We start from the raw sequence: 26,495 nt of genomic DNA on the forward strand, positions 1-26,495 counted from the left end.
TTTTTGGAAAAAAATTCCTTCACGAGATATACCAGTTTGAAAGTTTAAAGGGGTTGACAACTTCAGTAGTAAGGTACATACTGAAACCAAAAATAGGCTGATCAGATTTGCCTCTTAAACTTTAAAAGTTCTCTCATTGATAAAGAAACTAGAGTTTATCCTTTGCCCCTTTCTAAGTGATTACGTTAGAAACTTGGCCTACGGCAAAAAAGTCAACTTTTGAGAACTAATACGGATACATTTTCTTTTCGACGGTAGTCGATGGCTCTTGATGAGCTGATCAAAGTATATATCATACATTTTTTGTAGAAAAATTCCTTCATTAGATATTCCAATTTGAAAGTTTAAAGGGGTTGACAACTTCAGTAGTAAGGTACACGCTGAAACCAAAAATAGGCCGATACCAATTGTGAGACAAATAGGGGAGCTTTAAGCAACAGTCAGCTGTTAGCTCATAATCATCTTAGGCGATGAGGTGTTCGCAACTTTTTCTACTTGGTGTACCTATTATCTATTTCCAGTGTATTTGATGGAAAGACCAATTTGGTTCCAGCGGTAGGACATGTAGGGACTTGTAGTAAGTAGTATTCGGCTGTTAGGCTACATTCAACTTCAGCAATGAGGGGTTTGCAACTGTTGCTAGTTGAAATGAGGGGTTTGTAACTTTTGCGAGTTGGAGCACTTAGTATTTATTTTAAGATCCTTTTTGATTAACAACTTCAGCGTTTAATCGAAGCGAGGAAACAACCAAAATGTTGCTCTCGCAACATCTCACTCGGCGAAGCCGAACAAACGTTGCCGCAAAACCTCACGTTGCCCATGCAACGTAGATTTAATCTTATATTGTGGTCCTTAGTTGGTCAGATTGAGATATGAAAAACGCTTCTATGAAGACCCGGCAAGTTGGGGGGGGGATGTTGGTTAGACTTCGGAAAACACCTTTTTTTGGTATTTTCATTTTAAAAAAAATGAAAAAAAAGACTCAATCCCCCGATTATCATATTAAAAAGACTAAATAAAACTAAGATTAGCTTCGTCTATGTTACAAACTGCACTTCCTGAAGGTTTCAACTATGAACAGACCGAATTTGATGGAGTACAAGACATTTATTACTTCTATGTAGCTATACAACACTGGGAAAAGTTGAAATTCAAAACATACAAATATCCAACAGATTTTTTTCAATAAATAAACGTACCATTTTTTCAAAAGCCAACCTTCGTGAGCCATAGAAATTTATCCACCTATATCAGACAAGTTTTCAGGGACGATAATCTGTAGATACCATAAGAATATTTGAAACCATGGTCTAATCTGAGGTTTTGCCGTATATATCATCGGTCTGGGAATGTTCCTTATTGCCCAAATTCGAGTTGAAACTAAAAAAAAAAGAAAAAATCCAATCTTAGGGCAAATGAAAGTCGCAATATTCCAGAAAGTTGATAGTAACAGTAAAGTTTACCCAAAATATTTTGTTTTTGGGAATACATCAAAATATTCATTCCCGTATAATTTTACAGTACCTCACTCCAAGGCCATGTCCAGAGGGATTAGGGGGTTTGAACCCCCCCCCCCCCCCAAGAAAAAAGGTTGGTCTGACTCGTAAAACGGAACAGAAACGGATATAAACCAATTTTTTATGCGCTTTTTTGTACCCCCCCCCCCAAAAAAAAAAATCTTTGTGTAAAACACCCCCGAAAAATATACCTTGAAACGGCCCTGCCTCACCCCACAAATCACAAGAGCTTCAGAAAATTTTTTATATTTGTGATTCCGCCAAATTTTGCCTCACTCATTGATACTTAGGGTTGCATCCTTAATACGGAATGTATTCCGTTACAATATAAGCATCCCTTATTGAACTTGCATTCTATTATAATAGCCAGGAGAATAATTATTGCCCTGTATGAGACACACACATTCGTTTTTGCTGCTACCACTCGAAGCAGAAATTATGGCTTCACTTAGCCTTATTTGAACTTTTAAAAACCCACACCAAATCTCCTTCATGTAAACAAGAAGCAATTATAGTTCATTACTACTTCAAGAATAAGTAGTAAGAACTTTCTCAGAGTAAGAACTTTGAGAAAGCAAGTTAGAATAAAACAATAACGTATAAAGTACTTAAAAAACATTTAATGGCATTGGGCTTAAAGGACAATTGTTTTTTTGTTTGTTTTTTTTTTATTTCACCAGTCATCGCTATAATAGATCAAATCAAAACATGAGTCAAAAAGATAGGATTACTTTAAAAGATAGTAAGCAAAAAAGATCGGTTAGTAAAAGCCAATAAACCTATCGTTAAAGGAGTCAATAAAACACTCACAATTCAACCTGATTCAATACTTGAATTATTATTCCAGCTTTTAATTTTATCCAGGATCCAATTTTTAATTTAAGCAGACGCCAAATGTTTAAACAGTGTTTTTTTTTGTTATCAGACAAGCGTCGCAAAGATTAAAATAACGAACTATAAATAATTCCTGGTTCTCATCAGAATAAAAATTTGCATTCTCAATACAATTTTTGCATTCATTAATAAATATAAAAGATTTTGCGGCACTTTATTGCACGCATTGCGAATTTTCACAAGTGATCAAAATCAAACTTTTCAACTTTAATCAAAGTTGATGCAAAACACCAAATTCCTGTTCTCTTAGAGGGATCTCCCTCTGAAAACGAAATTCAAAACAAAAATCTGGCCTCATCTGGAAGCTAATTTACCTCAAATTTGAAGTGAACTTGCAAATTGAGCAGGAGCACCAGAGAAGAAGGCTTAGACCACCTAGGGCTCAAATTCATCACCCCTGCCCCCCTCAAAAAAACAAATGTGATAGGGGGGGACAGAAATCGAGTTTCCCTCGGTCTTCCTCACCTGCATATCTAAGAAATTTGCTTCTCCCCTTACCCTTCTAACAAAACAGAATTTTCACACACACACACACACACACACACAAATTTCAACCCTCCTCCCCATAAAAAACATAACTTGACCTGTAATGAATGACAGAAATACAGATATTACCAAAGATTCTGCAATCAAACACTTACCAATAGGTAGGTATGATTCCATCAAGGTTTGGGTACTACTGTCTCAACTTAGACTTTGAAAAAAGGTTTATTTTTGTAGGAGCCGGATCCAACATTTCAGAGCTCATTAAAAAATTGGCTCTTACGCAGTGATGTCAATCGCTATCAATCACTGTCAATCAGAGCAAAGAAAAAGTGTTATCACAGATAATTTTATTTGAATTTTCGATCGAGGATCATGGCAATACATATGTTAACTTGTATCAAAAGCCACAATCTCCTTTTTCCTGTTTTCAAGCCAATCACGAAAACAACCATCCACGTTACTTTAGTTTGAAAACAGATTTTGTTTTCATCATCTAAATAACTTTGGTGTCAATGAGATTGGATCTTCATAATCCTTACGCCATTTTGCGGCTTGATTTAAGGAGCCGCATGTTTGATATTTGACCAGTTCCCTATACACTGGAGATTATAGATTTTGGTTTCAATCGATCCAAACAAAGAAGTACTGCCAGATCAGTAATTACTGTAAATACTTGAAGAAAATAATCACTAGATATTGCCTATAGACTTTATGTGTAAAATAATAGAAATCCACCAAAGTCAAATTAGTTAGTAATGGTCAAGGATGAGTAGGATCACCCAAACGGCGAGAGCAAAACATTACACAAGTTAAAATTAATAAAAAAATTTATGGCCCGTTTGAACGTACTTTTATTGCAATCGCTTCGAACATCCCTACCAAAGACAAAACTTCATATAAGAATATAAAATTTGGCAGTGGTTCCAATAGATATTTTATTTTTCCTGGAGTGAAAAAAAATCTCCTTTGTTGCTCTCATTATATTTCCGAGTAACAATTCATGAAATCAGGTTCTACCCAGTAGTTTCCATTATATTCACACAACAAGCTTTCTTTGCTATGTTAGCGAATGTGCCCACCCCCCTCTACCACTGACTACACTTTGTTTAATATTTCATCAAATACATATGGCAAACCAAAAAAAAAACAAACGGGGAAGATTTTGACATACGAATCAGTAATTTTCCCTTTAATATTCGCTATGGTGACAAAATGGTCAACTCCAAGACTTTGCTTCAAGTCCAAGTATTTGCTTAACACGAAATTTATTCAACCTATAGACATGACACAATATACTAAGTACTATACCTTTGTTTTTCTGTTGTCTGAGATAAAGTATCATATAGGCCTTTGTCAACACAGCTATCTTGTGCAGACTCCACACATGATTTTTCAGAAGCAGAATTATTCTGTATAACTGATATTTCACTTGGTTCCTCGTCAGGAAGATTTTTCAGACGGGAGGGATTTTCAAGAGGTATATTTTCATCAATTATCTCGATATCGTGTAGACCTTTATCTCCCCAGTTTTCTTGTGCAGACTCCACAAGTGATTTTTCGGAAAGAAAATCCTTATGTACAATTAATAATTCACTAGGTTCTTGGTCAGGAAGATTTTTCAAACTAGAGAGATTTTTAAGAGGTATATTTTCATCAATTATCTCGATATCGTAGCTTGTAATTGCGGATTGGCTCATAGATTTGGGACTGACTTCATCCATTGAAGGTGCTGGTAGACGTGACTCAACTGCAATATTTTCATGAGGTACAGATTCCATGTCACCAGGATCTTCGTAATTTTGAGGGTCACTTGGGCTGGTGTTCCCAATGGAACGGGATAAATTAGAGCATTTAGAGTTTCCTTGATTTAAGCGTACGTGATAAAACAGGTCCATAAAGGACCTGTTTAAAACTGTCTGGAACTGTGTGGAACTGCCTACGTAGGAATGGAATATATCTTCAGACTTGTCCAGACTCTTTGGGCGCCATTTGATTGAGCTTTTCAAATCACCAGGTTTAAAAGATTCTTGTTTTCTGACTTCAGTCTGTTTTGGATTGTTCAAAAAGGAATCTTTTATTGGTGAAGCTTTTTCGGGAGCTACGGGTAGATTATCTTTCAAATTCACTTCGTCATCAATTGAAGTTCCAACTGAAGTATGATCATCTTTCTGGCTGATCTCACTTTCATAAATTGCATCCGAAAATATCATTTCACTCGGATTCAAATTGTCAGTTACTTCAGCAGCCAAACTATTCGATGTCCTTTCTAATTCCAAGACCGATAGACAATTTTCTATTTCCAACACCGCCGGACGCAGACTTTGTTCCTTGAATTCTTGTTCACCTAAAGTTGCTAAAGTTACTTGGTCATATAAATTTGCTTTTATAATATGGGGTTTATAGCTTTCATCAAGACCAAGAAAATATTTTATTCGTTTCCAGGCCAAATTCGGAATTGCACTCAGATTTGAACATGTTTTCTTTGAATTACTTGTCTTTGACTGGAAAGTTGAAATAGTCAGCATTTCAACTTTCAGGTCAAGCCAAACAAGTTGATTGTCAATAATAAAATTTACTTTTGCGATTTTGTCATTCACAAGCTCAAAACCAAGTGAATGAAAGGGAGCTTTTGCATAAGCAATACAGTTAGATGACAGCACCTGGGGTTTTTTGCCAATCCAACCAAACAGAACGGTTTCTATGACTTTGTTTCCTTGTTTACATGATTGTAACATGCACTCAATCTGTCCAACCTGTCGCACTGGGAACGACAACCATTGCATGTAATAGACTTTCCCAAATGGTAGTATCTCCGTTTTCCTGAATTGGCCAATCTTTCTGGCTGAACTCTCTATTTGAATTCTCTTTTCTGATAGGAGCCGGTATTTATATCCTCTTGTCAGGTAACATGGCTTGTTTAAGTTAGTAATTACCGCAACATTTTTTTCTTCCTGGATTTGACACTGGTCTTGATTCTTCAGCCTCTTGTTACCCACTACTTCAACGGCAAGTTCATTTACTTTTCTTTTCCCTGTTTTGTCAATAGTTTCCGTATCTTCACCAGCTGGCGGATTTCTATTGTTTTTTATTCTTTCGACAGCATTCTCTGGTTCTTTAGTGGTAGACTCATTTGCTTTATTTTTTACAATTTTGAGGGTGCTCTCCGGTTTCGCAGCTGCAGGTTCATTGGCTTTTCTATCAAGCAGTTTGACAATCCTTTCAGTTGGTACGTCTGCAGTCCTCTCAGGCAGCTCCTCTTGAGCTCCCATGCTGTCTTTAGAAAAGTTAGCTTCCATGGTAAAGAGGTTACTCTTTACTTTGCCCTGGTTAATCTCATCAAGGAAGCTTTCAATTCGTGCAATTTTTTTGGAAAATACTTCCTCCACTTTCTTCAAGTAAATTGAAAAGCTTTCAGGAGAATTTGATTTTTTAATATGGTGGTCAACTGCAGAGAGCTTAGTCATTCTTTTCTCCAATTCGTAGAATGCTTCAAGCTTTTTATCGAGAGATCCCCGTAACGAATAGATGTCACGTGAAGCAAGGTCCACGTCTGCCTTGAGCTTTGACATTGTTTCAAACTTCGATACCATCCTGGCTTCCATAGCCTTGTAGGATTCAAACTTCGTCTCAAGTCCCATAAAGTCCTCATGTATAGCACTAATGGATTTTGTATCCACCCACAAAGCTTTGAAATCCTTACCAAGGCCTTTCAGGCTGTCCTTCATATTTTTAAATTCCTTATCTAAACGTCTGATTTCGTTTTTTAGCTGATCATGTTTTTCAGAATATTTTTCAAGTGTTCTTTCAAAACGATCTTCTTTCCCCGATATTTCACTCATCCCAGCAATGAGCACCTGCATTTCACCTTGCAAGGTTGAGACATCTTTTCTCAAACTATTCACTGCCTCTTGACTTTCATTTTGTTGCTTTATAGCCTAAAAATACAAAAAAAGTATGTCTGTAAACAGTTCAGAATATTCATGCAAATGCACGAACAAGAATTGCAACAAATAATTAATGCTGTAGTTGTTAGCAAATTTTCTGGATTTTTTTTTCTTTGACCATATTGTCAAAGACAATATGACATAAAAGACATTTGTTACCCATAAGAAGCATGAATAACTTTTACACAACGTTTTTGCGACATTTTTAACCTTTATCAAGCAAACTAAAAGAAGACAAATAAAAACAAAAACTGTATCCTTGAAGATTGCGTAAGATCTTTACCAATTTACAAAGAAAAAGTTTTGTCACGGTTGCTTGTCTTTTCTTTCAATTTTATGAGCCTCAATAGTATCAACATAAAAATATCACATCACTTAAAACGAATCCCTTTCGTTCACCAGGAAATATGAACTATATAATTATGCAACATTTTAAGCTGATCGGTATTGTGTATTGTCAAGAAGAGGTAAGAACACACTAGTAAATTAAGTAATAGAAATCTAACAATAAGAGTCACACTAAGGAACTAAACTAAAAATTAAACACTAAAATAAAAAAATAAATAAATAAAAAAAACTCACCAGCAATTCAACAGAAACTCGACTCATTTCCTTTTTGAGCAGGAAAATTTCTTGCAATATTCGGTCTTCATTAATTCTTTCTTCTCTCTGACCTATACTTGTTCTTTCTTCTCTCTGATATGATCTTTCTTCTCGTTGATCTGAATTTCTTTGGACAGGAGCCACCGTTTCCTTACTTCTATTCATATAGAAGTCATCTGTATCTGCTCTGTAAGGTGCTTTTTGCCTTCCAGTTACATTTAGAGAAGGAGGAGGTGGTGGTACAAGATCATCAGGATTTATGAAAATTTCTCTATGAGAAGCAGAAACCTTTTGTTGAGAACTTCCGGGTCTTTCTAAATGAGAAAATTTTTAGGAGCACCAAAATTAGAGTACATTTCAAAATAAGGTATAAAGAAGGTTTGAGGTGAAAGTTTATTGCATAATGTGGTGGATCACAACCTTCAATCTCATTACCAATGTCGAGACAGATTGTGACAAAAAAATAATAGAGGCAAAGCAAGATTAGCAAGTCGTGGTCTTATCATATTCTGGGTTATCCAAGACATGAGGGGACCGTCATTCCATTCAACCCCTCACTCTTCAAGCCAAAGTTTAATTTTTGAACAACAATGCTTAGAATATGATAATTTGCATTAAAAAAGTAAAACCCCCAAAAGTTTCATGAGACAAAAACAAATAGTTTCAAGAAAAAACACAGGTCTGTTTTTTGTTTTCTAAATTCATCCCCTCATCCCTCCTCCCCCCAAAAATAAAGAAAATAATTCCATCAGAAATACGTATACTTACTCAAAACTCATAATTTGGGCAACCCACTCAAGCTTCTTTGGAACTGAAAAGGAGTTATTGTTGCTGGACATTTGTCTGGTCTTTTCTTTTCTTTTTTTTGGGTATCGATAAGGAAAAGTTTCAAAAAAAGCTGGTTGTTTGTCTATGTAGAAACAAGCAATCTTTCGAGCCCAAATATTATAAATTCCTTTGGAATTTGTTTTTCTTCGATCTGTGGTGGCGAAGTAGGTTTGATTTCAGCTTGATAATGCGGAACGAAGAGAGTAAATACAACGTAGCAAAATATTGCAGGATTAACGCAAGGAACTTGGTAATCTAGAAGCGTCGTTAATCGGATACAGTGCAATACAACAATATTTCCCTTTAAAAACAACTATAGAGTATATTTCATCACTCCCAGGAAATCAAGTAAAGCCTTGAAGATACAACCTAGGTATTGTAGATAAGCGTTCATTTAAATGCATATGGAAATTTTTCATCACAAGTCAAGCCTTGAAATTAGTTACACTTGATTTTATATATATTTGATTGTGGGATTGAATTGATGTAAAGTAGATGCAGTGAAAATCCTCACAGTAACACTCACTAGAGCCCTTGTAAGTCTGCTTTAGTGTATTCCGCTATAATCCTCACAATTCCGTTTACATGAGGTGAGGTATTTCCACGGAAAAAAAACTAGATCAACCTTCTGATCCCTTTTGTATTGTAGCAATCAGGAGACCATTCTGCAATTGTTAAGTCAATCTATAAGGACTACGGAGGCAGACGATGTCCCTTGTAATGATTATAGAGAGGATAAACTTATAAAGAGGACTTTACTGATGAGCTTTTTTCACAAACATAAAAACCTCTAAACCAAGAAAAGTCTATACCTCTGCCGTACACACAATATTTCCAGAGCGGCAGAGAACCAGAAGCCCTCAGGTTTTAAAATGCATCACTTAGCGTGTCAGTCCCTTTTGAAAAGGAATTAACTTTTCGTCCTTTTCCTCGACAGATTCAGAGGTCGAGAGGCACAAGCTCTTAAGTTCTTAACTGAAACAAATTCCGTGGCAGCAGGGTAGGCGTGGCAACCCGTAGGTAAGATGGGGAGACAGGAGAGGCCATGCCGCCCTCCTTTCTGGGAAATCAGATACCTAGCTTGCCGGATGGAGACAAAAATCCTTCTGCAATACGTTGTTTTCATTCTCAGTTTGTATCCGAAAGTGATAGGCTTCAAATGTTATATATCCAAGATGAAGCAGCATTAATGAGGCACCGAGATGTGGAACCATATGTGCCAGACCCCGTTAAAATCCATTAATTTTAAAAGATCAACATGAAAAACCTAATGTGGGAATTCAGATCCTATGTGATGACGATTTATTTATTTCTGTGGCGAAAGCAAGTTTGAGAGAGAGAAAACAGTGGCAAATGTAAGGGGGCAACAGAGGGACTAAAGTGAAACTGAGGTTATACGGTTATATCCTTATAACCCAGAGAAAAACCGTCCTGGAGAAGAAGAAAACCTTTCGTTTGGAATTTCCATTAAACGCTTATACTGAATTACCACTTCGGGCCACCACTTTCAATACTAGGCTATGGGAGGGGTACCTTAGAGATACAACCAAGCGGGTAACTTTTACCTATGCTCCGAAAACCAGCTAAGTCGTTAAGCCATATCCTGAATATCTTTCCTCGACAGATTTCTTTAATACCAAATCATGAGAAATAAATCGTCTAAAAAAAAAAAATCGGGTCAAAACCTTCCAAAACCTGAAATCTATGCTACAAAAAAAAATATAATAAAATAAACAGAGTGAACAAAGGGAAAATTACTACTATCTTCTCAGTGTACAAAAGTGAACGAAATTTATAAACTCACTCGAAAAAGAAAGGGAAGGAAATAACGACGTTTACCTCCGCAAGGGTATAGTGCCCTAGGATTCTAACCAATACCATAACTGCACAGTTTCCGAAAACCAATGAATAGTTTAATGAAACAGAAAAAAATAGTCAACCTGGTTATCTGTGTGTCTGGGTGAATAAACTTCTTCTTGTCAGTTCTAATTAGTTGGTTTAGTAATTCAACACGTAAAAGACTGCTTTAAAAAAGGTTAAAATAAGAAACAAGCTTAGAGAGACTTATAAAAGAACAAAAAGAACATTTAACTTGAACCCATTACATCACTCGCTAGTAATAAATGTATCTTCATAACACTGGGCAATACGCAACACCAAATCCATACATTTTTAACATTTTCTATATTTTCTACATTTTAAAATTTTCTATAGTTTCACAAATCAAGGTAGATAAGCTTTTAGAATTTAATTTTGCACATGATAAAGTCAATTGGTTGCTTGACTTTGCTTTCCATTTGATGCAGGTATGACTGCTGATTGTACTTTTCAAGAATCACCTTTAGTCTTGTTCAGGAAAATTACCTCTCCACTAGTTCACAAAAAGTATCTAAGTTAATGGATGTTTCTGATTTGTGTATGGCCTCTCAAAGCTGATTTGTGTATGGCCTCTCAAAGCTGATTTGTGTATGGCCTCTCAAAGCTGATTTGTGTATGGCCTCTCAAAGCTGATTTGTGTATGGCCTCTCAAAGGATGGTGGACAAGAAAGTAAACAGTGCTAAATTGTACTTTATGTAATCTAAGTTTTCCAGAACCTCTTGAGATATGGATTTATTTAAGACTAACATACAAATCTAAAAGTATTACTTCTCACTACCTTAAACTCTGTCTATGCAGGCATTATGCTTTTGTCTCTATGCACTTAATAGAGTAGTAGAGCAGTGCACTTAATAGATCTTTCCACTTGCAGTATACTGTTTTGATAACAGTATATCCCTCGCTCTTTACGATAACAGTAAACGTTTTGATAACAGTAAAGAGCAATCCCCCGCTCTTTACGCTAAAGTTTGACTCTTTGCCACAATTCTAATTTTTAAAACAATTAAAAACTTTAGCGTAAAGAGCGAGGGATTGCGGAGGGGAAAACCCATTTCATATACGGAGTAATTTCTGTTCGTTTTAAGTTTTAATGTCACTCCTTACTTTCAGTTAAAAAAAACTAGTTTTTTTTATTTAATCCTGGACAGAGATCATGGTACTAGTTGAGGATTTATAACAAGACAGAGAACAAGAGCCATTTTTGACATTTCAAAACAAGATTGACGCCTATTTATTCAATTAGGATACTACAAGAATACAACACAAAAGAAGTTTTCAAACCAGGCCATTAAAAAGTAATAGGGATATTACTTTTTCCTTAGGGAAGGCATATGGGTAACCAATACAAATGACTGGTCTTACTGGTTTAATATAGCACATAATAAAACAGTAATAAATTACGTCTTTTTCAAAATTTAGGGTGGGGGATTGTCACACTCACCAGTTTAAAACACTAGTCACTATATAGCTTAAAGCCTTTTTCAGGGTTCAAAATGGATTTCCAATGTTAGCAATTAATATTTTTAGAAAGAGTTTCGGATGATGTATTTATCTTTGAGTAATGTTAAAAAACCATCATATTTACCCCTTATTTTAAGTTGGTTACCTGACATCAACATAGCTATCTATTTAGGATATACCCAATAAGGGTGGTGGTGGTCTCACCCAGTCAAGATGTGCATTCATTGCTAATTTGTTTAGATTTTACCTGGACAACTTTATCTGATGAGTTAAATGAAGACTGATCAAGTCTTAAATATTTTTACCATTCCTGTTCTTTGGCTTGCTCAATAAGCTAAATTAAATATAAAGCACGTAAATTGAAAAGAAACAACTATCCCAGTCCAAAATTTTAAAGACAAGGAACAAGGCTGAAACTTTGACTTGACTTTACTGAAAAAAGAATGAAATGACTTGACTTTACTGACAAGACTTGGACTTGGAAAAAAATTAATTTTTTTTCAGTAAAGAGCAAATTATGTTCTGGCCTCGGGAAAGCATAGGGGTTTTAAGCCCTACTCATGTTAATTTCTGCTCGTTTTGAGTTTGACTTGGTTATTTATTTTAATTTCTCTTCGTTTTAGGTTTTATTTATTTATCGATGCTGATTTGTGGTAGTTTTACGCTTGGTAGATTATTTGATTTTATTTTTATTCATTTTTGGTTTAATGGAGTTCTTTACTTTTCTTTGGAAAACTTGTTTTGTGGAAAATATTTTTTTTTAAATCAATTTCTGTTTGATTTATTTTGACATAGTCTTTTAAGGGGAAAAGAAAATAATTGTTTAAATCTTTTTGGTTTTTCTTTAAGAATTTATAATTTGTCCTTCTATTTGTTTGCTGAAATTTTTTTTAACTATTTTTCACAACATACACCCTTTCACAAATCTGGACACAAATAGTAGTGTTTAATTTAGTTATTTACCTCCTCTATTTGACCTGAAAAATAGAACTTGATACCATTTGCAAACAAAAATCTACCTATGCTCTTTGACAGCTTGGATACACTCACACTCTTTTTATTTAGTTCAATTTTGAGGACAGAAGTAGTAATAGATGTAACCCCAAAAGTTTGAACATAATACCCTCAGTCATTTTTGGGATACTGCTAAGATGTCTCATTGGCAATCAGCATACACACGGTGCTTTTGATTTAATCTTAAGGCAAAATTTAGTTTTAAAACATAATGGCTATCTTAAATTTTGATTGGAAGTGTTGGAAAAATTATGAGCTAAAGAAGAGGGCTGATTGCCCTCCAATCACTTTTGACTCTACAAAAGGGTACTAGAACTTTGAATTTCCAATCAAATTAGCTCCTTTAAAATATTAATGATATTGCTAGCCATGGTAGAGCAGTGCTACTTATGATATTGCTTATATGCCCTTTTAATACTTCTATGCGTATAGTTTTTTCGTTTAATTGAAACTCCCCCCAAAACATTTTTAACTAATACCCTTAGTGTCATTGGGTACAGCAATCGTATAAGTAGTATCAAAATTATACACATAGTGTCTTTTGGCTGGTTCAAAATCTGTCGCAACTTACCCACAAATGTCTAACTTAATAACGTAATTCGTTATTGTGATATTGCTTTGTCCCGCTATTGACAATGTACATTATCACAGTTCACTTTGATTTAATTTGGCATTCGCCTAAATATTCCTTGAAAGCTTCACCTTAATACCCTTAGCTTGTGTAGTAGTGAGTTGTAGTAGCAGCAGTAGCACTGTTAGCAGTATACACATAGCACCTTTTTTTCAACATCTCCTTCACCACAGGAAAAAAATTTTAACTTAATACCATCGACCAGTCCTAAAACACTGCTGATACGTCCTCTTGACAGCCTATGCGGGCATAATGAGTTTCAATTTATTTCAATACAGTTACGATATTGTCCAAAATTTTCGCCTTAATACCCTTAGGTTTATTAGTAGTAGTAGAAGCATCAGTAGTTATAGCAGTAGTAGTAGGAGTAGAGTTAATAGCAGTAGTCTTAGCTTTAGTAGCAGTAATAGTAGTAGCAGAAATATTAATAGTAGCAGTAATATGAAAATATAGTTTTTTGGTTAGTCCAGCATCACACACAACAAGCGTTGTAAGTTTTAATTTCGCATACGAAACTGTTCCTTAGATACTGCTTATATGCCCTTTTGACAACCTGCATACACAAGGCAGATTGTCATCGATACGATAGAAATTTTCGAAATATTCTCTGAAAATTTCACCTTCATACCCTTAGGTATAGCTGAAATAGTAGTCACAGCAGTAGCATAATCACTCAACTATAATATTAATTACATTTCCGTGCAATACTTCCAAACAAAAGGAGGATATAGATTATCTGTTTATTTATCTCCGAAATCAACAAATTGTTTACGAATTATTCATTTTTAATTGCCAGATAAACCCATCTATTTAAACAATATGTTTTTTTAAACTAAATTAAGTCGTCACTTCACCGAAAGGATATTAATCCATGTACCCATGCTCCGCTTAGTATAGAGTAAATAAGATGAGAACCCAATACAAAATATTCATATTTTCCTTATTAGTCAAATTAAAACAATTTTTTTTTAACCTTACATAAATTTTTTAATTAAATTTTTTAAACCTTACGTAATTAGTTCTATTATTCAGTATTTTTTAAGCCTTACATAAATTATATATTTTTAATTCATAGTATTTCTAAATTAGTATTGATTATTAATAGATTTGCTTCATTTTTTTTCTTTTCTAGTGGAAAATAATAAACACATGTTGACACGTAACTGTTATACATATAATGAAATATTTATGTAAAAAGTAAATATTATATATTTGTTATATATAATAATAAATATTTATGTAAGGTTTAAAAAATACTGAATAATAGAACTAATGATTTCCTATGATATTACTTACAGGATAGATACTACCAAAATAAGAATTCATAAGTAGTGTGGCCATAAGGAGGTCATCCTACCCCAATACTCAACAATGAAAGTTCAACTAATATTGTTAGCAAATTATTAATTTTAGCCAAAAACATCATTAACAAGTAGTGTGGTCATAATGGTACTACCCTGCCATACCTAAGCAATAACAAGGGCTAAGAGCTCATATGGCACTTGCGACGATGTTCGAAGAGCCAAGAGCTCATATGGCAGAAGCTCTAGCAATATTCTACTAAATGAATAGATTGATTTAAAAGGAAAATCAGAGGTTTAATGCCGGTCGGGATTTGAAATAAGAGCTCTGAGACACGAGGTCTTTTTGAATATCAAAATTCATTAAAATCCGATCTCCCACTCGTAAGTTAAAAATACCTCATTTTTTCTAATTTCTCCTCTCCTTTCAGCCCCCCAGTTGGTCGAATCAGGGAAAACAAATTTATAAAGTCAATTTGTGCAGGTCCCAGACACACCTACCAATTTTCATCGTCCTAGCACACCAAGAAGCACCAAACTCGGCAAAGCACAGGACTCCCCTAACTCCCCCAAAGAGAACGGATCCAGTCCGGTTGCATTAATCACGTATCAACGACAATTGCTTATTCTACCCACCAAGTTTCATCCCGATCTTTCCATTCTGAGCGTTTTCCAAGATTTCCGGTTTCCCCCTCCAACTTCCCCCAATGTCACCTGATCTGGTCGGTATTTAACATAATACCTCTGAAACATGAGTTCCATCCCCCCAACTCCCCCAAAGTGAGCGGATCCGTTCGAATTATGTCAATCACGTATCTAAAACTTGTGCTTATTCTTCCCATCAAGTTTCATCCCAATCTCTCCACTCTAAGCGTTTTCCAAGATTTCCGGTTTCAAAGATTTCTGTTTCCCCTCTCCAAACCCCTATGTCACCCGGATCCGATTAGAATTGAAAATGGAGAAACCGAGACATGAGATCTTTGTATATATCAAGTTTCATTAAGATCCGATCATCCATTCGTAAGATAAAGATACCTCAAATTTCACATTTCCAACATTTCCGGTTTCCCCTCCAAACTCCCTCCAAATGTCACCGGATCTGGTCGGGATTTAGAATGATAGCTCTGAAGCACCAGATCATTCTAAATATCAAATTTGATTAAGATCTGATTACCTGTTCGTAAGTTACAAACCCCTCATTATTTCTAATTTTTGCGAATTACCCCCCTCCCCTAGCTCCCCCAAAGAGAGCGGATCCGGTCCGGTTATGTCAGTCACGTATCTTGGACTTGTGCATATTCTTCTCACCAAGTTCCATCCTGATCTTTCCACTCTAAGCCTTTTCCAAGATTTTTGGTCCCCCCCCCCAAAGACACTGGATCCGGTCGGGATTTAAAATAAGAGATTTGAGTTACAACGTCCTCCTAAATATGAAATTTCATTGAGATCCGAACACTTCTTCGTTAGCTAAAAATACCTCATTTTTTCTAATTTTTTAGAATTAACCCTCCCCCCGACTCCCCCAAAGAGACTGGATCCGTTCTGGTTTTATGTCAATCACGTATCTTTGACTTGTGCTTAGTTTTTCCGTCAAGTTTCATCCCGATCCCTCCACTCTAAGCGTTTTCCAAGATTTTAAGTTTCCCCCTCCAACTCCCCCAATGTCACCAGATCCGGTTGGGATTTAAAATAAGACCTCTGAGACACGATATACTTCTAAATATCAAATTTCATCAATATCCGATCACTCCTTCATAAGTTAAAAATGCCTCATTTTTGTAAATTTTTCCAAATTTGCTGTCCCCCACTCCCCCCTCCAGATGGTCGAATCGGAGAAACAACAATTTTTAATTTGATAGGGTCTGGTCCCTGATACACCTGCCTTATTTCATCGTCCTAGCTTATCTGGGACTGCCTAAACTAGGAAAGCCAGGAACCGACAGACAGACAGACCGACAGAATTTACGATCGCTATGTCACTTGGTTAATACCAAGTCCCAGAAAAATGTTTTCAACTTATATCGTTGAAAATTTGTCCTTTTTTTAATTTCACAGTATATCGTTCATTTTATTCAAAAAAATTCTTATTCACAAATAGTGTACCTTTATAGGTACTAAAGAACCCATGATCACCATCCTAGAGAGAAAAAAAAGTCAACTAGTGTTTTTGAAACAGTTTATCACTATTATGTATACAAACGCATACTTTTACATTTTTTTACTAGTAATTGCTCAACTGTGCCTCTGGAAATTGTGCCTCTTGCCCTGTAGCCAACAAGGCTAAAACTGTTGAAATAACGAATGTCTGACTCAACACTACAACTAATGTGATGCACAGCCAATAATAAAGACTAAAGAATAATGCATCTTTCAAAACAAATAATAGAAAGTAGAAAGGAAATACCTTGGAAAGTCTTATGTCAAAGACCTCAATACTTGACAAAAACTTGCGATTGTACTACATTTTATTTTTTAAGGTTACTAACTAATGCTGACATAAATTTTAGAAGCCTCAATAATGACCCTAGCATATTAGATGAGTATTTACAGTATTCGTAGTTACTCAGGAATCTTCACTCATGAGAACCAGAAATCGGAATGTGTCAAGAAACAATATGAATTATTCTTAGAAAATTTCCGTACAATATCATAATATTTTGAGTTCCTCTTGTTTAACAAACAATAAGAGCATGACTAACGTTGGACTCACAAGCTCTTAAAACAATGAAAAAACCCAAACATGAGAAAACTGACACTCATAGATGCATCAATTAAACCCCACTGCTCCCGATGATGTCTAAGCAATAAGAACTTGGAGGATATACCAATACAAGAGAAATAAGAGGTCATCTCTTTTATATTCCAGTATCCAGTCCCTAAAGTAAATAAATATTACTAATGTATAGAAGTTGAGAGGCTATAACACAATAAGTTGTGTTTCTTTCAACACAATCATACATCAGAAATATAAAAAATTTGGCAGAAAAGATTACATGTAAAATTTAAACATGTAACATTTACCAAGTAGCTAGGTATTTTGTAAAATAGTGTTCTTGTAATCACTGCAACAATATTTTAGCTAGTAGCAACATAATAATGCTTAAAACATTGCTTATTACTGATTATATAGTATTTGAATTTTGTTATAATGGTGTTACATATTTTTATGGGTTATTTTGCTTATTAAGAATGTGATTCTGACCAGAAATTTTTATTGTAGGAACAGGCATACTATGGCACCAACCAACCAACCATTATGGTCAAAAATCAGGGAACGAGTAACATCTATTATCATGATTTATCAACCACCGAAAAATGCCCAAAAATCACAAAACTGATATTTCCCACCCCACAAAAACAATCACAGACAAGAACATCTCAATAATACCAATCGTATAGAAGAAAATACCAACTATGATTATTCAATAATCACTTTCAATACCAATACCAATATAGCAAGACTGAATCAACCTAAGAAGAAAATGTATAAAGAAGAAAATTATCCATAAACCAATATCAAACTGATATTGAGTAACACTTGACGCAGCAACTCAACAAAGCAGGACATCCAGCACACATACAATGCTCAAACAACAACAGTCAACAGATCACCTGCAACCAGATCCATAACGATGCCTAAATAGTGAAAATTTAGCTGAAAATTTAACCAAAAAGTAGCCAGACAAGAAACATAAACTAGGTTTTTATTACTTCATGACTAAAGCAAGTTAATAACCAATTTCACAATACTTGCGCAAAGTCTCAAAATAGAAAACATAAATACAAAATTGTGAGATCCTAGTTCATGGGAAACCAAATTGCAAAATCAGGATATTCTGGTTTAGAGGGAGGTCAAACATCTCTTAACAAGTAAAAACATACGAAAGATTCTGGTTTAAAGGGGGATCAAATATCCCATTACAAGTTAAAATATATGAAAAAGACTGAAGGTTTCGAGTCAGTCGATTCTTAGGCTCGTGTGAATGAGGTGCTTGTGAAAAGTAGATATTAAAGTTATATAGACTTATCTTTAAGCCTGAGTTTATGTGTTTCAATACACAACTTATCAAAGTGTAGCTACCAGACATTTTGTATGTAAGAACTGAAATAAATTTCTTTATTGTTTAATACTATATTGTCTTTGTTTATGAATCCAGACAGCAGGCATAATTTCCATGATCTTTAGCAACGCTGTAGGGAATCTATATGATAAAATGAGACCCATCCGACCCTAAGATAATAGTGTACCTCTGTTCTAATCTTTCACTTGTTTAACTCCCATGACATCATCTTAAGTTGAACCTCCCATGTGTTATATCAATAATAAACCCCCTATCATTCAATAAAAAAACACAATACAACCTTTGCAAGGAATTGGCAGATCAGCTGATGATTTGCAACTCTTTTTGACCTACTTTGAGGTTGACTTGTATTTAAGTTGAAATCCATATGTTGTCACAACTATGAACTACAGGGTGGCCAGATGTCACAAGGACTTGGTCAGGGTTACTGATAAAAACAAGGTCTAGCAGTGGGGTGCTCCTGTATGTGTCAAAAGCAAGTTGGCTGATTTACAATCTGGGATTAAAAAAAGGTCAGCCAGGGTATTTGTTGTGATAGAGGGGAGACTATTCTGTGGAAAATTTTAAGCCATCCATCTAACTAACCTGTGGCATATTAAAATCTCCAGAAAGGAGCATAACAGTGCCCTTTTTACTCTTTTCCTAAAAAATGATGTCAGATACTTCAAGGTGTGAAACAAAGTGATCAGGGACAGATGGGTTACAATAAAAATAAATATTAAATTACAATGAAACATAAGAATCAGAGGAAAAGGCAATAGAACTCCTGATAAAAATAAAACAGTCAAATTTGCAGAAAGGGGAGACCTTAGGAGGAAGGGCTATGGCGGTTTAAAAAAAGTTTGCACCCAAGGTTAATTAACAGATCCACACAAAACATCTACTGGTCATTGGATTGACAAATCTTCTGTCTTGTCTCTCAATCTCTTAAAATACATTTGAATGGTATAGTTAAAGAATGTTTGGATTAAATAAACTTTTCAAGCTGATTTCCCTGCAGGATCAGAATACACGCTGAGCCACAGAATTACCATGCTCGACATTAGTCTAGAGTTTTTTGATAACCATGAACAGATTTCTGATGCTCAAAAGTTGAACTGAATCTGTAGGCACTGGAAACTATGAAAAGAATTCGAATTTCATGAAATAGTTAACCAGAAAGTTGAAGGCATAGTCATAAATCATCATAGTTTTCAAAGAACACGGCTCCAAAAGTATTTGTGGCTGGTGTTCAGTCCTTCAAAAAGGGCACATTCTATAAACACTGCTTTCTATTTGCCAAATCTGAGACCAGCAAAGGCTTACTTTAGATGTTTGTATGTTTAGTTTGAAAGCCATATACTAACCTTAGAGATGCTCTTGCTGACTTCAGCCATACATAAGTAAAAAAGGGTGTTTATCAAAATACAAGAAGGTAAAAGCATTCCAATTGACCAGCAATTGAGTTTTCCAGATCATGACAAAAGGATTCAGACCAAAAAATTCTAAGATCAATTGTTGCTATTTTATCTTGTTTTCATGAACTAGCCATGTTGGGTCTTTGTGAAAAAATGATTCCCTTACAAAATGTGTAGAAGATGAAGGAGTATTTGGAGGATTTTAGCAATAGATGATGGATTAATGGAAATACACAGTTGAGGGAGCATTTCAAATCATCCACTAAAAGCAAAGAATATGCACTTCCTCTAGTGCAGAATGATATTGTCAATAGTATAGGCAATGTAATTCAAGATACAATTTTAAATAGACTGAAAATTACAGTGATTTTCTATATTGACTGATGAGATAAATTATGTAACTTCAAAAGAACAACTGGTTCTTGTCATCTGTTTCTATGATAATCTTGAAATGAAAGAAACTTTTTTTTGTGTTTTGACATTACAATGGTCTTCACTGGTACAGATCTTGCAAAAGTACATTATTAGAACCTGCTCAGAGTTTGGATTAGACATGAACAAGGTATATGGAATTGGCTTTGATGGAGGTAGAATATCCAGTTTTTACAAGAGGCATTCAAGGAGAGATACAAAAGCAGTATCCATTTGCCATCAACATGTATTGTGCTTTGCACTGTTTTTAATCCTTGTCTGGTGAAGGCATCCAGACTGAGCTTAATTGTAATGCTAAATGGATACTTGTGTGGAGTTTTTTTTCTTATTCCCCCAAAGAAACTGAGCCATTACCTTCTGCTCATTCACATACAAAAAAACTCCTTTGCTTTTATGATACATGGTGGGTTGAAAAACATAATAGTGTTGTCATTTTTCTGGAGCTTTTCCCTGCTGTTGGAGTACTGGAGAGCTCTGATGATAACCAGTCTAATTAAGGTTTAATGATAAAAGCCAACTCTTAGTAGCACTCATAACCAAGTTCATCTTTATTTCCCTCTTATTCTTGGAATAAGTGAGTCTACTTACCTACTGTGAACATTATGATCATTGCAAGTGTGTATCAAAAGTGGAAGCAGATTTTCCTTCTTTTATAGAAAGGCAGTCCAAACAGCTGTAAGCAATGGGACACCCTTCTTCATACCAACTTAATGATAACCAGTCCAATCAAGGTTTCATGACTAAAGCCAACTCTTAGAAGCAGTCATTTCCAAGTTCATCTTCATTTCCCTTTTATTCTTGTAGGAAAAAGTGAGTCTACTTACCTACTGTGAACATTATGATCTATGTAAGATTGTATTAAAAGTGGAAGCAGATTTTCCTTCTTTTTATAGAAAGCCAGTCTAAACAGCTGAAAGTGATGGGACACCCTCCTTCATACTGACTTAATGATAACCTGTCCAATTGAGGTTTAATAACAAAAGCCAACTTTTAGAAGCAGTCATTCCCAAGTTCATCTTCATTTCCCTTTTATTCTTGTAGGAAAAAGTGAGTCTACTTACCAACTGTGAGCATTATAATCTCTGCAAGTCTGTATTAAAGTGGAGGCAGATTTTCCTTCCTTTTATGGAAAAGCAGTCCAGACAGCTAAAAGTGCTGTGACACCTTCCTTCCTACCAATACCCCAATGTTGGTGATCCTCTCTTCTGACACTTCTCTTTTTGACAAAGACTTTGTATTTTCCCACACTTTGAGCAGCCATGTGAAGAACAATACAAGACCTATTAATCATCTAGATACAGTATTCCAAATTCAACTTCTGTTTCTTTTTTGTTTTTGTTGATGTTGTATTAGCCAATGTTGGGATGAAGCTGCAAAAAATGCTATCAGTTCTCTTTTGCTGAGACTATTCTCCTTGCTGAGCTAGCATCTGGCAAGCAAAATAGAGGTCTATAGATGAGTCTTGCCATCCCAATATAGTTTCTGAAACTTTTGTTGCATGTGACAACTGCTGGTTTCCAACTCAATATTGACTCTTAATTGTGTTCTCCCTGTTACCATGACATCAGCAGAACATTCATTTAGCACACTTAAGCAGTTTAAAACATGCCTCCAAGATCAGAGAGAAGAGGGCAGGTTGAATGGTCATGCATATGTATATTAATTGTAATGCCAAAAAATTATTATTCTGAAAACTAATTTATAGGAATTTTGAAAATGAACCTGAAATTGCCTCAAAAATGACACCACAACAAAACTGACATCATTTTTGAGGGGATTGTGACTCTTTTCAGAAAATCCTACAATTTTTTCATATTGTCATTTTACTATCAAGATAAATGAATATAAAAGCCACTACTCCTGAATTAGTAGCAAATGACTTTTTTTCTTACTAGCCAGTTAATTTTGTCAGAATTTTAAACTTTAGGTTAATATGGATTGTTTTGAGCCCTCTATGGCCTCAAAATGGAATTCCCCTAGAAGAAATTACTGAATTGGGCTATGAAAGAATAATCAAAAAGGCAAGTGAAGTAATTACTTTTATCTTAGCTATATTACAATGTCAACAATAAACCTACCGATATTTTTGGGTTGAGCATGAAATAAAATATACCATATAATGGTATAATACAATAATATTTTTACTGAAATAGCATGTTTCCTTTGGAGGTGGTCAATCACTAAATGTTTGCCAAATAAATAAGGAAAAACACTTCATCAAAAGGGTCATTGTAAGGGATCATTGTAAGGGATCTAAATGGAATTTGTAATTAAATTTCAACAGTTCATATGACTTACCAATAGAGTGAACATACCACTCAATGCCTTTTTTATGTTCTTTACAATTCCAATAATCACTTCTGCTGCAAATTCAAGTTTAAGCACTTTCTGAGCTCTTAAAAATGACAAATTTGAAAAAAAATTATGACAGTTTAGATAACTGACTTGTCAATAAAGTGAACACTTGATGCCTTCTTTATGTTCTTTACAAATATAATAATTGCTTATACTGTAAAATTCAAATTTAAGCACTTTTTGAGCTCTTACAAATTTTCCATTAAAGTATGTATTATTGCTCATTTTCCACAAAATAATACTACATTTTATTGGCACCATCTTTTCTCAGCTGTTTTTAAAATGCTAAGTTTTCTTAGTATTAAAATTATATAGACTCTATTAAGGTTAGTTTAGGATAGGTTAGGTTAAAAAGTGGGAAAAATTATAGCAAACAGTATTACTGGCTTTTGTATAAAGTGAATATACCACTTGATGCCTTTTTTATGCTTTTTACAAATATAATAATTGCTTCTACCGAAAATGCAGTTTTAAGCACTTTTTGACCTCACAATGACCTAAATATGGGGTGTAAAAAGGCTTAAACATTGGTCCCAAACTTTATAACACTGGACTCAAACTTACTGTTTCATTATAAATCTATTTTTTTAATGTTATATTATCCACAAGCACTGATTTAAATTGGATAAATAAATTTTATCAATGTTATGGTGTTTTCTTCTTCCTTGTCACCAAAATTTCAATTAAAGCATGCATTTTTGGTTGTTGTTTTTTACAAAATAATAGAATATTTGAAATCACAAATCTGTAATAATTTAGAAACCAATTGGGCTATATATTTGCACATCAGGGGGGTGGGGGTAAAGTATAGCATATATTAAATGCATAAACTAACCATTACTGTATTTAATATAGTTAAATTTATAGCACACAGTATAACTGGCGTTAATAATAGCCAGCTTTCATATTTTCGACCAAAAATGCATGATTTTATTTAAAATTTGGTGTCAAGGAAGAAGAAAATGTCATAACATTGGACAGATTAATTTATCAAAATTAATATTGGAAAAGCAGCGCTTTTGGATTATATAACATTTAAAAAAATGGATTTATAATGAAACAGTATGTATGAGATCAATGTTATAAAGTATTTAAGGTATGAGACCAATTTTTTTAGCCTTTTTAATATCCCATATTTAGGTCATTTTTAAGAGGTCAAAAAGTGCTTAAATCTGAATTTCCAGTAGAAGCAATTATGATATTTGTAAAGAGCATAAAAAAGGCATCAAGTGGTATATTCACTTTATACAAAAGCCAGTAATACTGTTTGCTATAAATTTACCAAAAAGTGCTTAAATTTGAATTTGCAGTAGAAGCAATTATTGTATTTGTAAAGAACATAAAAAAGGCATTGAGTGGTATGTTTACTTTATTGGTAAGTCAGTTATGTGAACTGTCATTAATTTACCAAACTTGTTATGTCAGTAATTAGTAAATTTGGAATCAAAAGCTTAATAATTAAAATTCTAGACAAGCTACAATTTGTTTAGGGGCTCCTTCTCTCCCCTAGAAATAACTGTCAATAGATCCATCCTTAAAAGTTTCATTTTCCTAACCTATCCACTTTCCAAGAAAGCTAAAAGTAGCTTGTCTAGACTGTTACCACTTATTGTGATAGTCTACTTTCATCTTTTAAATAGCAAATGATCACACAAATGGTAAGACTGGTGCAAACAGTATTACTGGCTTTCATATAAACTGAATATACTACTTGCTGCCTTTTTTTATGCTCTTTACAAATATAATAATTGTTTCTATTGCAAATTCAGATTTAAGCACTTTTTGACCTCTTGACCTCTTGAAAATGACCTATATATGGGGTCATTACAAATCTGTATATATTAGATTACAAGCATACAGGGTCATTACAAATTACAAGCATATATTAAATACATAAACTAACCATTGCTGTTTTTTTTTTTTTTTTTTTTTTTTTTTTTAATGTGTTTGTGCATATCAAATTTTAATGAAAAGAGAAATCACCAGTGCAACAGCACAAACACATAAAAAAAATGGTAAAATTCTAGCTAATTGACTTCTTGCTATCTCAGAAAGGGTTTAGGTTAGGAAAATGAAACTTTCATATGGGTCTACAGGCTAAAGTATGTCCCGGGAAGGTATTTTAAAGTACCCACTTCTAGTCCTTTTCTGTCTAGAGGGCCCTGAAATTTGCCTACATGACAGGTCATACCTATTGAAATTTTGACAAAACAACATTTTACCTTAATTTTCAGTTACTAGTTGCTTTTTCTCTGCCTTTAGTTCTGAAAAATGCTATTCCTGTTATTTGAGTAGAATTTTGAGCCATTTCAATGTTTTCTTTCAAAATTTAGGAAATGAATTTGTATATCTTTAAAACCTTATAAAATGGAATTGAGCAAAGTTATGAAGATGAAAACAATTTTGTTGTACTTCAATTAGGCAGAAGATCTATTTTGCAAGGTTTCACTTTTATAACACACATATTTTTAAAGGTCATCATAGGTCAGGGCCCTGTAGAGGTAGAAGGAGTGGATGTAGTTGCTTCAAAATACCTTCCTGGGACATACTTTGGTCTGTAGATTCATCCCTGAAAGTTTCATTTAACCCTAAACCCTTTCTGAGATAGCAAGAAGTCAATTAACTAGAATTTTACCAAAAAAATAAATAAATACAGTAATGGTTAGTTTACATATTTAATATATGCTATACTTTACCCCCACCCCCCTGATGTGCAAATATATAGCCCAAATTTGTTTCTAAACTATTACAGATTTGTAATGACCCCATATAGAGGTCATTTTTAAGAGGTCAAAAAGTGCTTGAATCTGAATTTGCGGTAGAAGCGATCATTACATTTGTAAACAGCATTAAAAAATGCATTGAGTGGTATATTCACTTTATATGAAAGCCAGTAATACTGTTTGCACCAGTTTTGCCACACAAATAAGCTAGGCTAGAGAGAATCTGAAAATTTTGCAAAGTTACTTAGGCCTAGATCTATCCCGATAAAAGAAAGGGGGGAAAGGGCAATTATCATAGCAGCAACCATTATATTTGGAAACAATGTTCAAAGGAATCATTCCACATGGTAGCCTACAAGGAATCTTTGGATATTACAGTTTACTTCAGAAAAGATCTTGCACAGGAACGTCACCATATTTATTTATAACATTACATACCCAATTGCATAAATTTGAACCCTTGAAAAGGTGGATTCATTTCCCTTTGGCCTATCTTGAACTTGTATATTTTTATTTCTTCTTCATATCCAGTGTTTCCACTTTTCTATTCGAACAATCTATAAAATATTGGTTATTTTCTGGTAGAAAATCGATAGATGGTTCTCAGAATTCGGTAGAATTTTCAGTAAGAATGTTTTGGAGGTAGTTGAGCTCGCATTTCGTTCTGATTTTATAGCTGTGGTTATTAAAACATTTTTCTTGATCAATCTTTACTTTTTCTCATCCTTTCAGGCTCCATACGATTGCCCGCTAGGTTCAGGACGGTGACAAAAAATTCGGGCTAATTCCGGACACCAGGCCTTTCACCATTAAAGGCTAAGTTAAGTGGGTAAAAAAAAAGTTGTATGGCCATCTCCAAACAGTTATTCATGAATGATAAAGGAAAAACACAAAGTCCCAGCTCACAAATATTCATATAACTGCAAAAAATGTAAAAGTAAGTGCAAC

The 26,495-nt window shown here is 34.4% G+C and overlaps 1 protein-coding gene across 3 annotated transcripts; it reads right to left on the reverse strand.

The window, feature by feature from the left end:
- Positions 1-1,087: 1,087 nt before the first annotated feature.
- Positions 1,088-26,112, reverse strand: LOC136025124 (uncharacterized). 3 transcript variants are annotated; one of them, XM_065700866.1, is made up of 5 exons: positions 25,986-26,062; positions 9,838-9,931; positions 7,424-7,758; positions 4,206-6,832; positions 1,088-1,380 (listed from the first exon to the last, which is right to left on the reverse strand). In XM_065700866.1, exons 3-5 carry the CDS (start codon positions 7,607-7,609, stop codon positions 1,311-1,313), a joined length of 2,883 nt encoding a protein of 960 aa, XP_065556938.1. In that variant the 5' UTR covers positions 7,610-7,758; positions 9,838-9,931; positions 25,986-26,062; the 3' UTR covers positions 1,088-1,310. The 3 variants fall into 3 exon arrangements, with proteins under 3 accessions (XP_065556938.1, XP_065556936.1, XP_065556937.1); XM_065700864.1 differs by lacking the exon at positions 9,838-9,931 and having other exon boundaries at positions 25,986-26,112; XM_065700865.1 differs by lacking the exon at positions 9,838-9,931 and having other exon boundaries at positions 7,424-7,754; positions 25,986-26,105.
- Positions 26,113-26,495: the final 383 nt, after the last annotated feature.

This window comes from Artemia franciscana, chromosome 3 (assembly GCF_032884065.1).
Source record: "Artemia franciscana chromosome 3, ASM3288406v1, whole genome shotgun sequence".
Lineage (NCBI taxonomy): Eukaryota > Metazoa > Arthropoda > Branchiopoda > Anostraca > Artemiidae > Artemia > Artemia franciscana.

Bases quoted from the DNA above. Each gene is read 5' to 3' on its own strand.
- LOC136025124 (XM_065700864.1), bottom strand. From the start codon at position 26,025: ATGAATCCACCTTTTCAAGGGTTCAAATTTATGCAATTGG. The intron at 6,833-7,423 runs GTGAGTTTTTTT...TTGTATTTTTAG, and splicing joins GAGTTTCTGTTGAATTGCTG to GCTATAAAGCAACAAAATGA. The intron at 1,381-4,205 runs GTATAGTACTTA...TTTTTTTTTTAG, and splicing joins CAGACAACAGAAAAACAAAG to TTTCAACTCGAATTTGGGCA.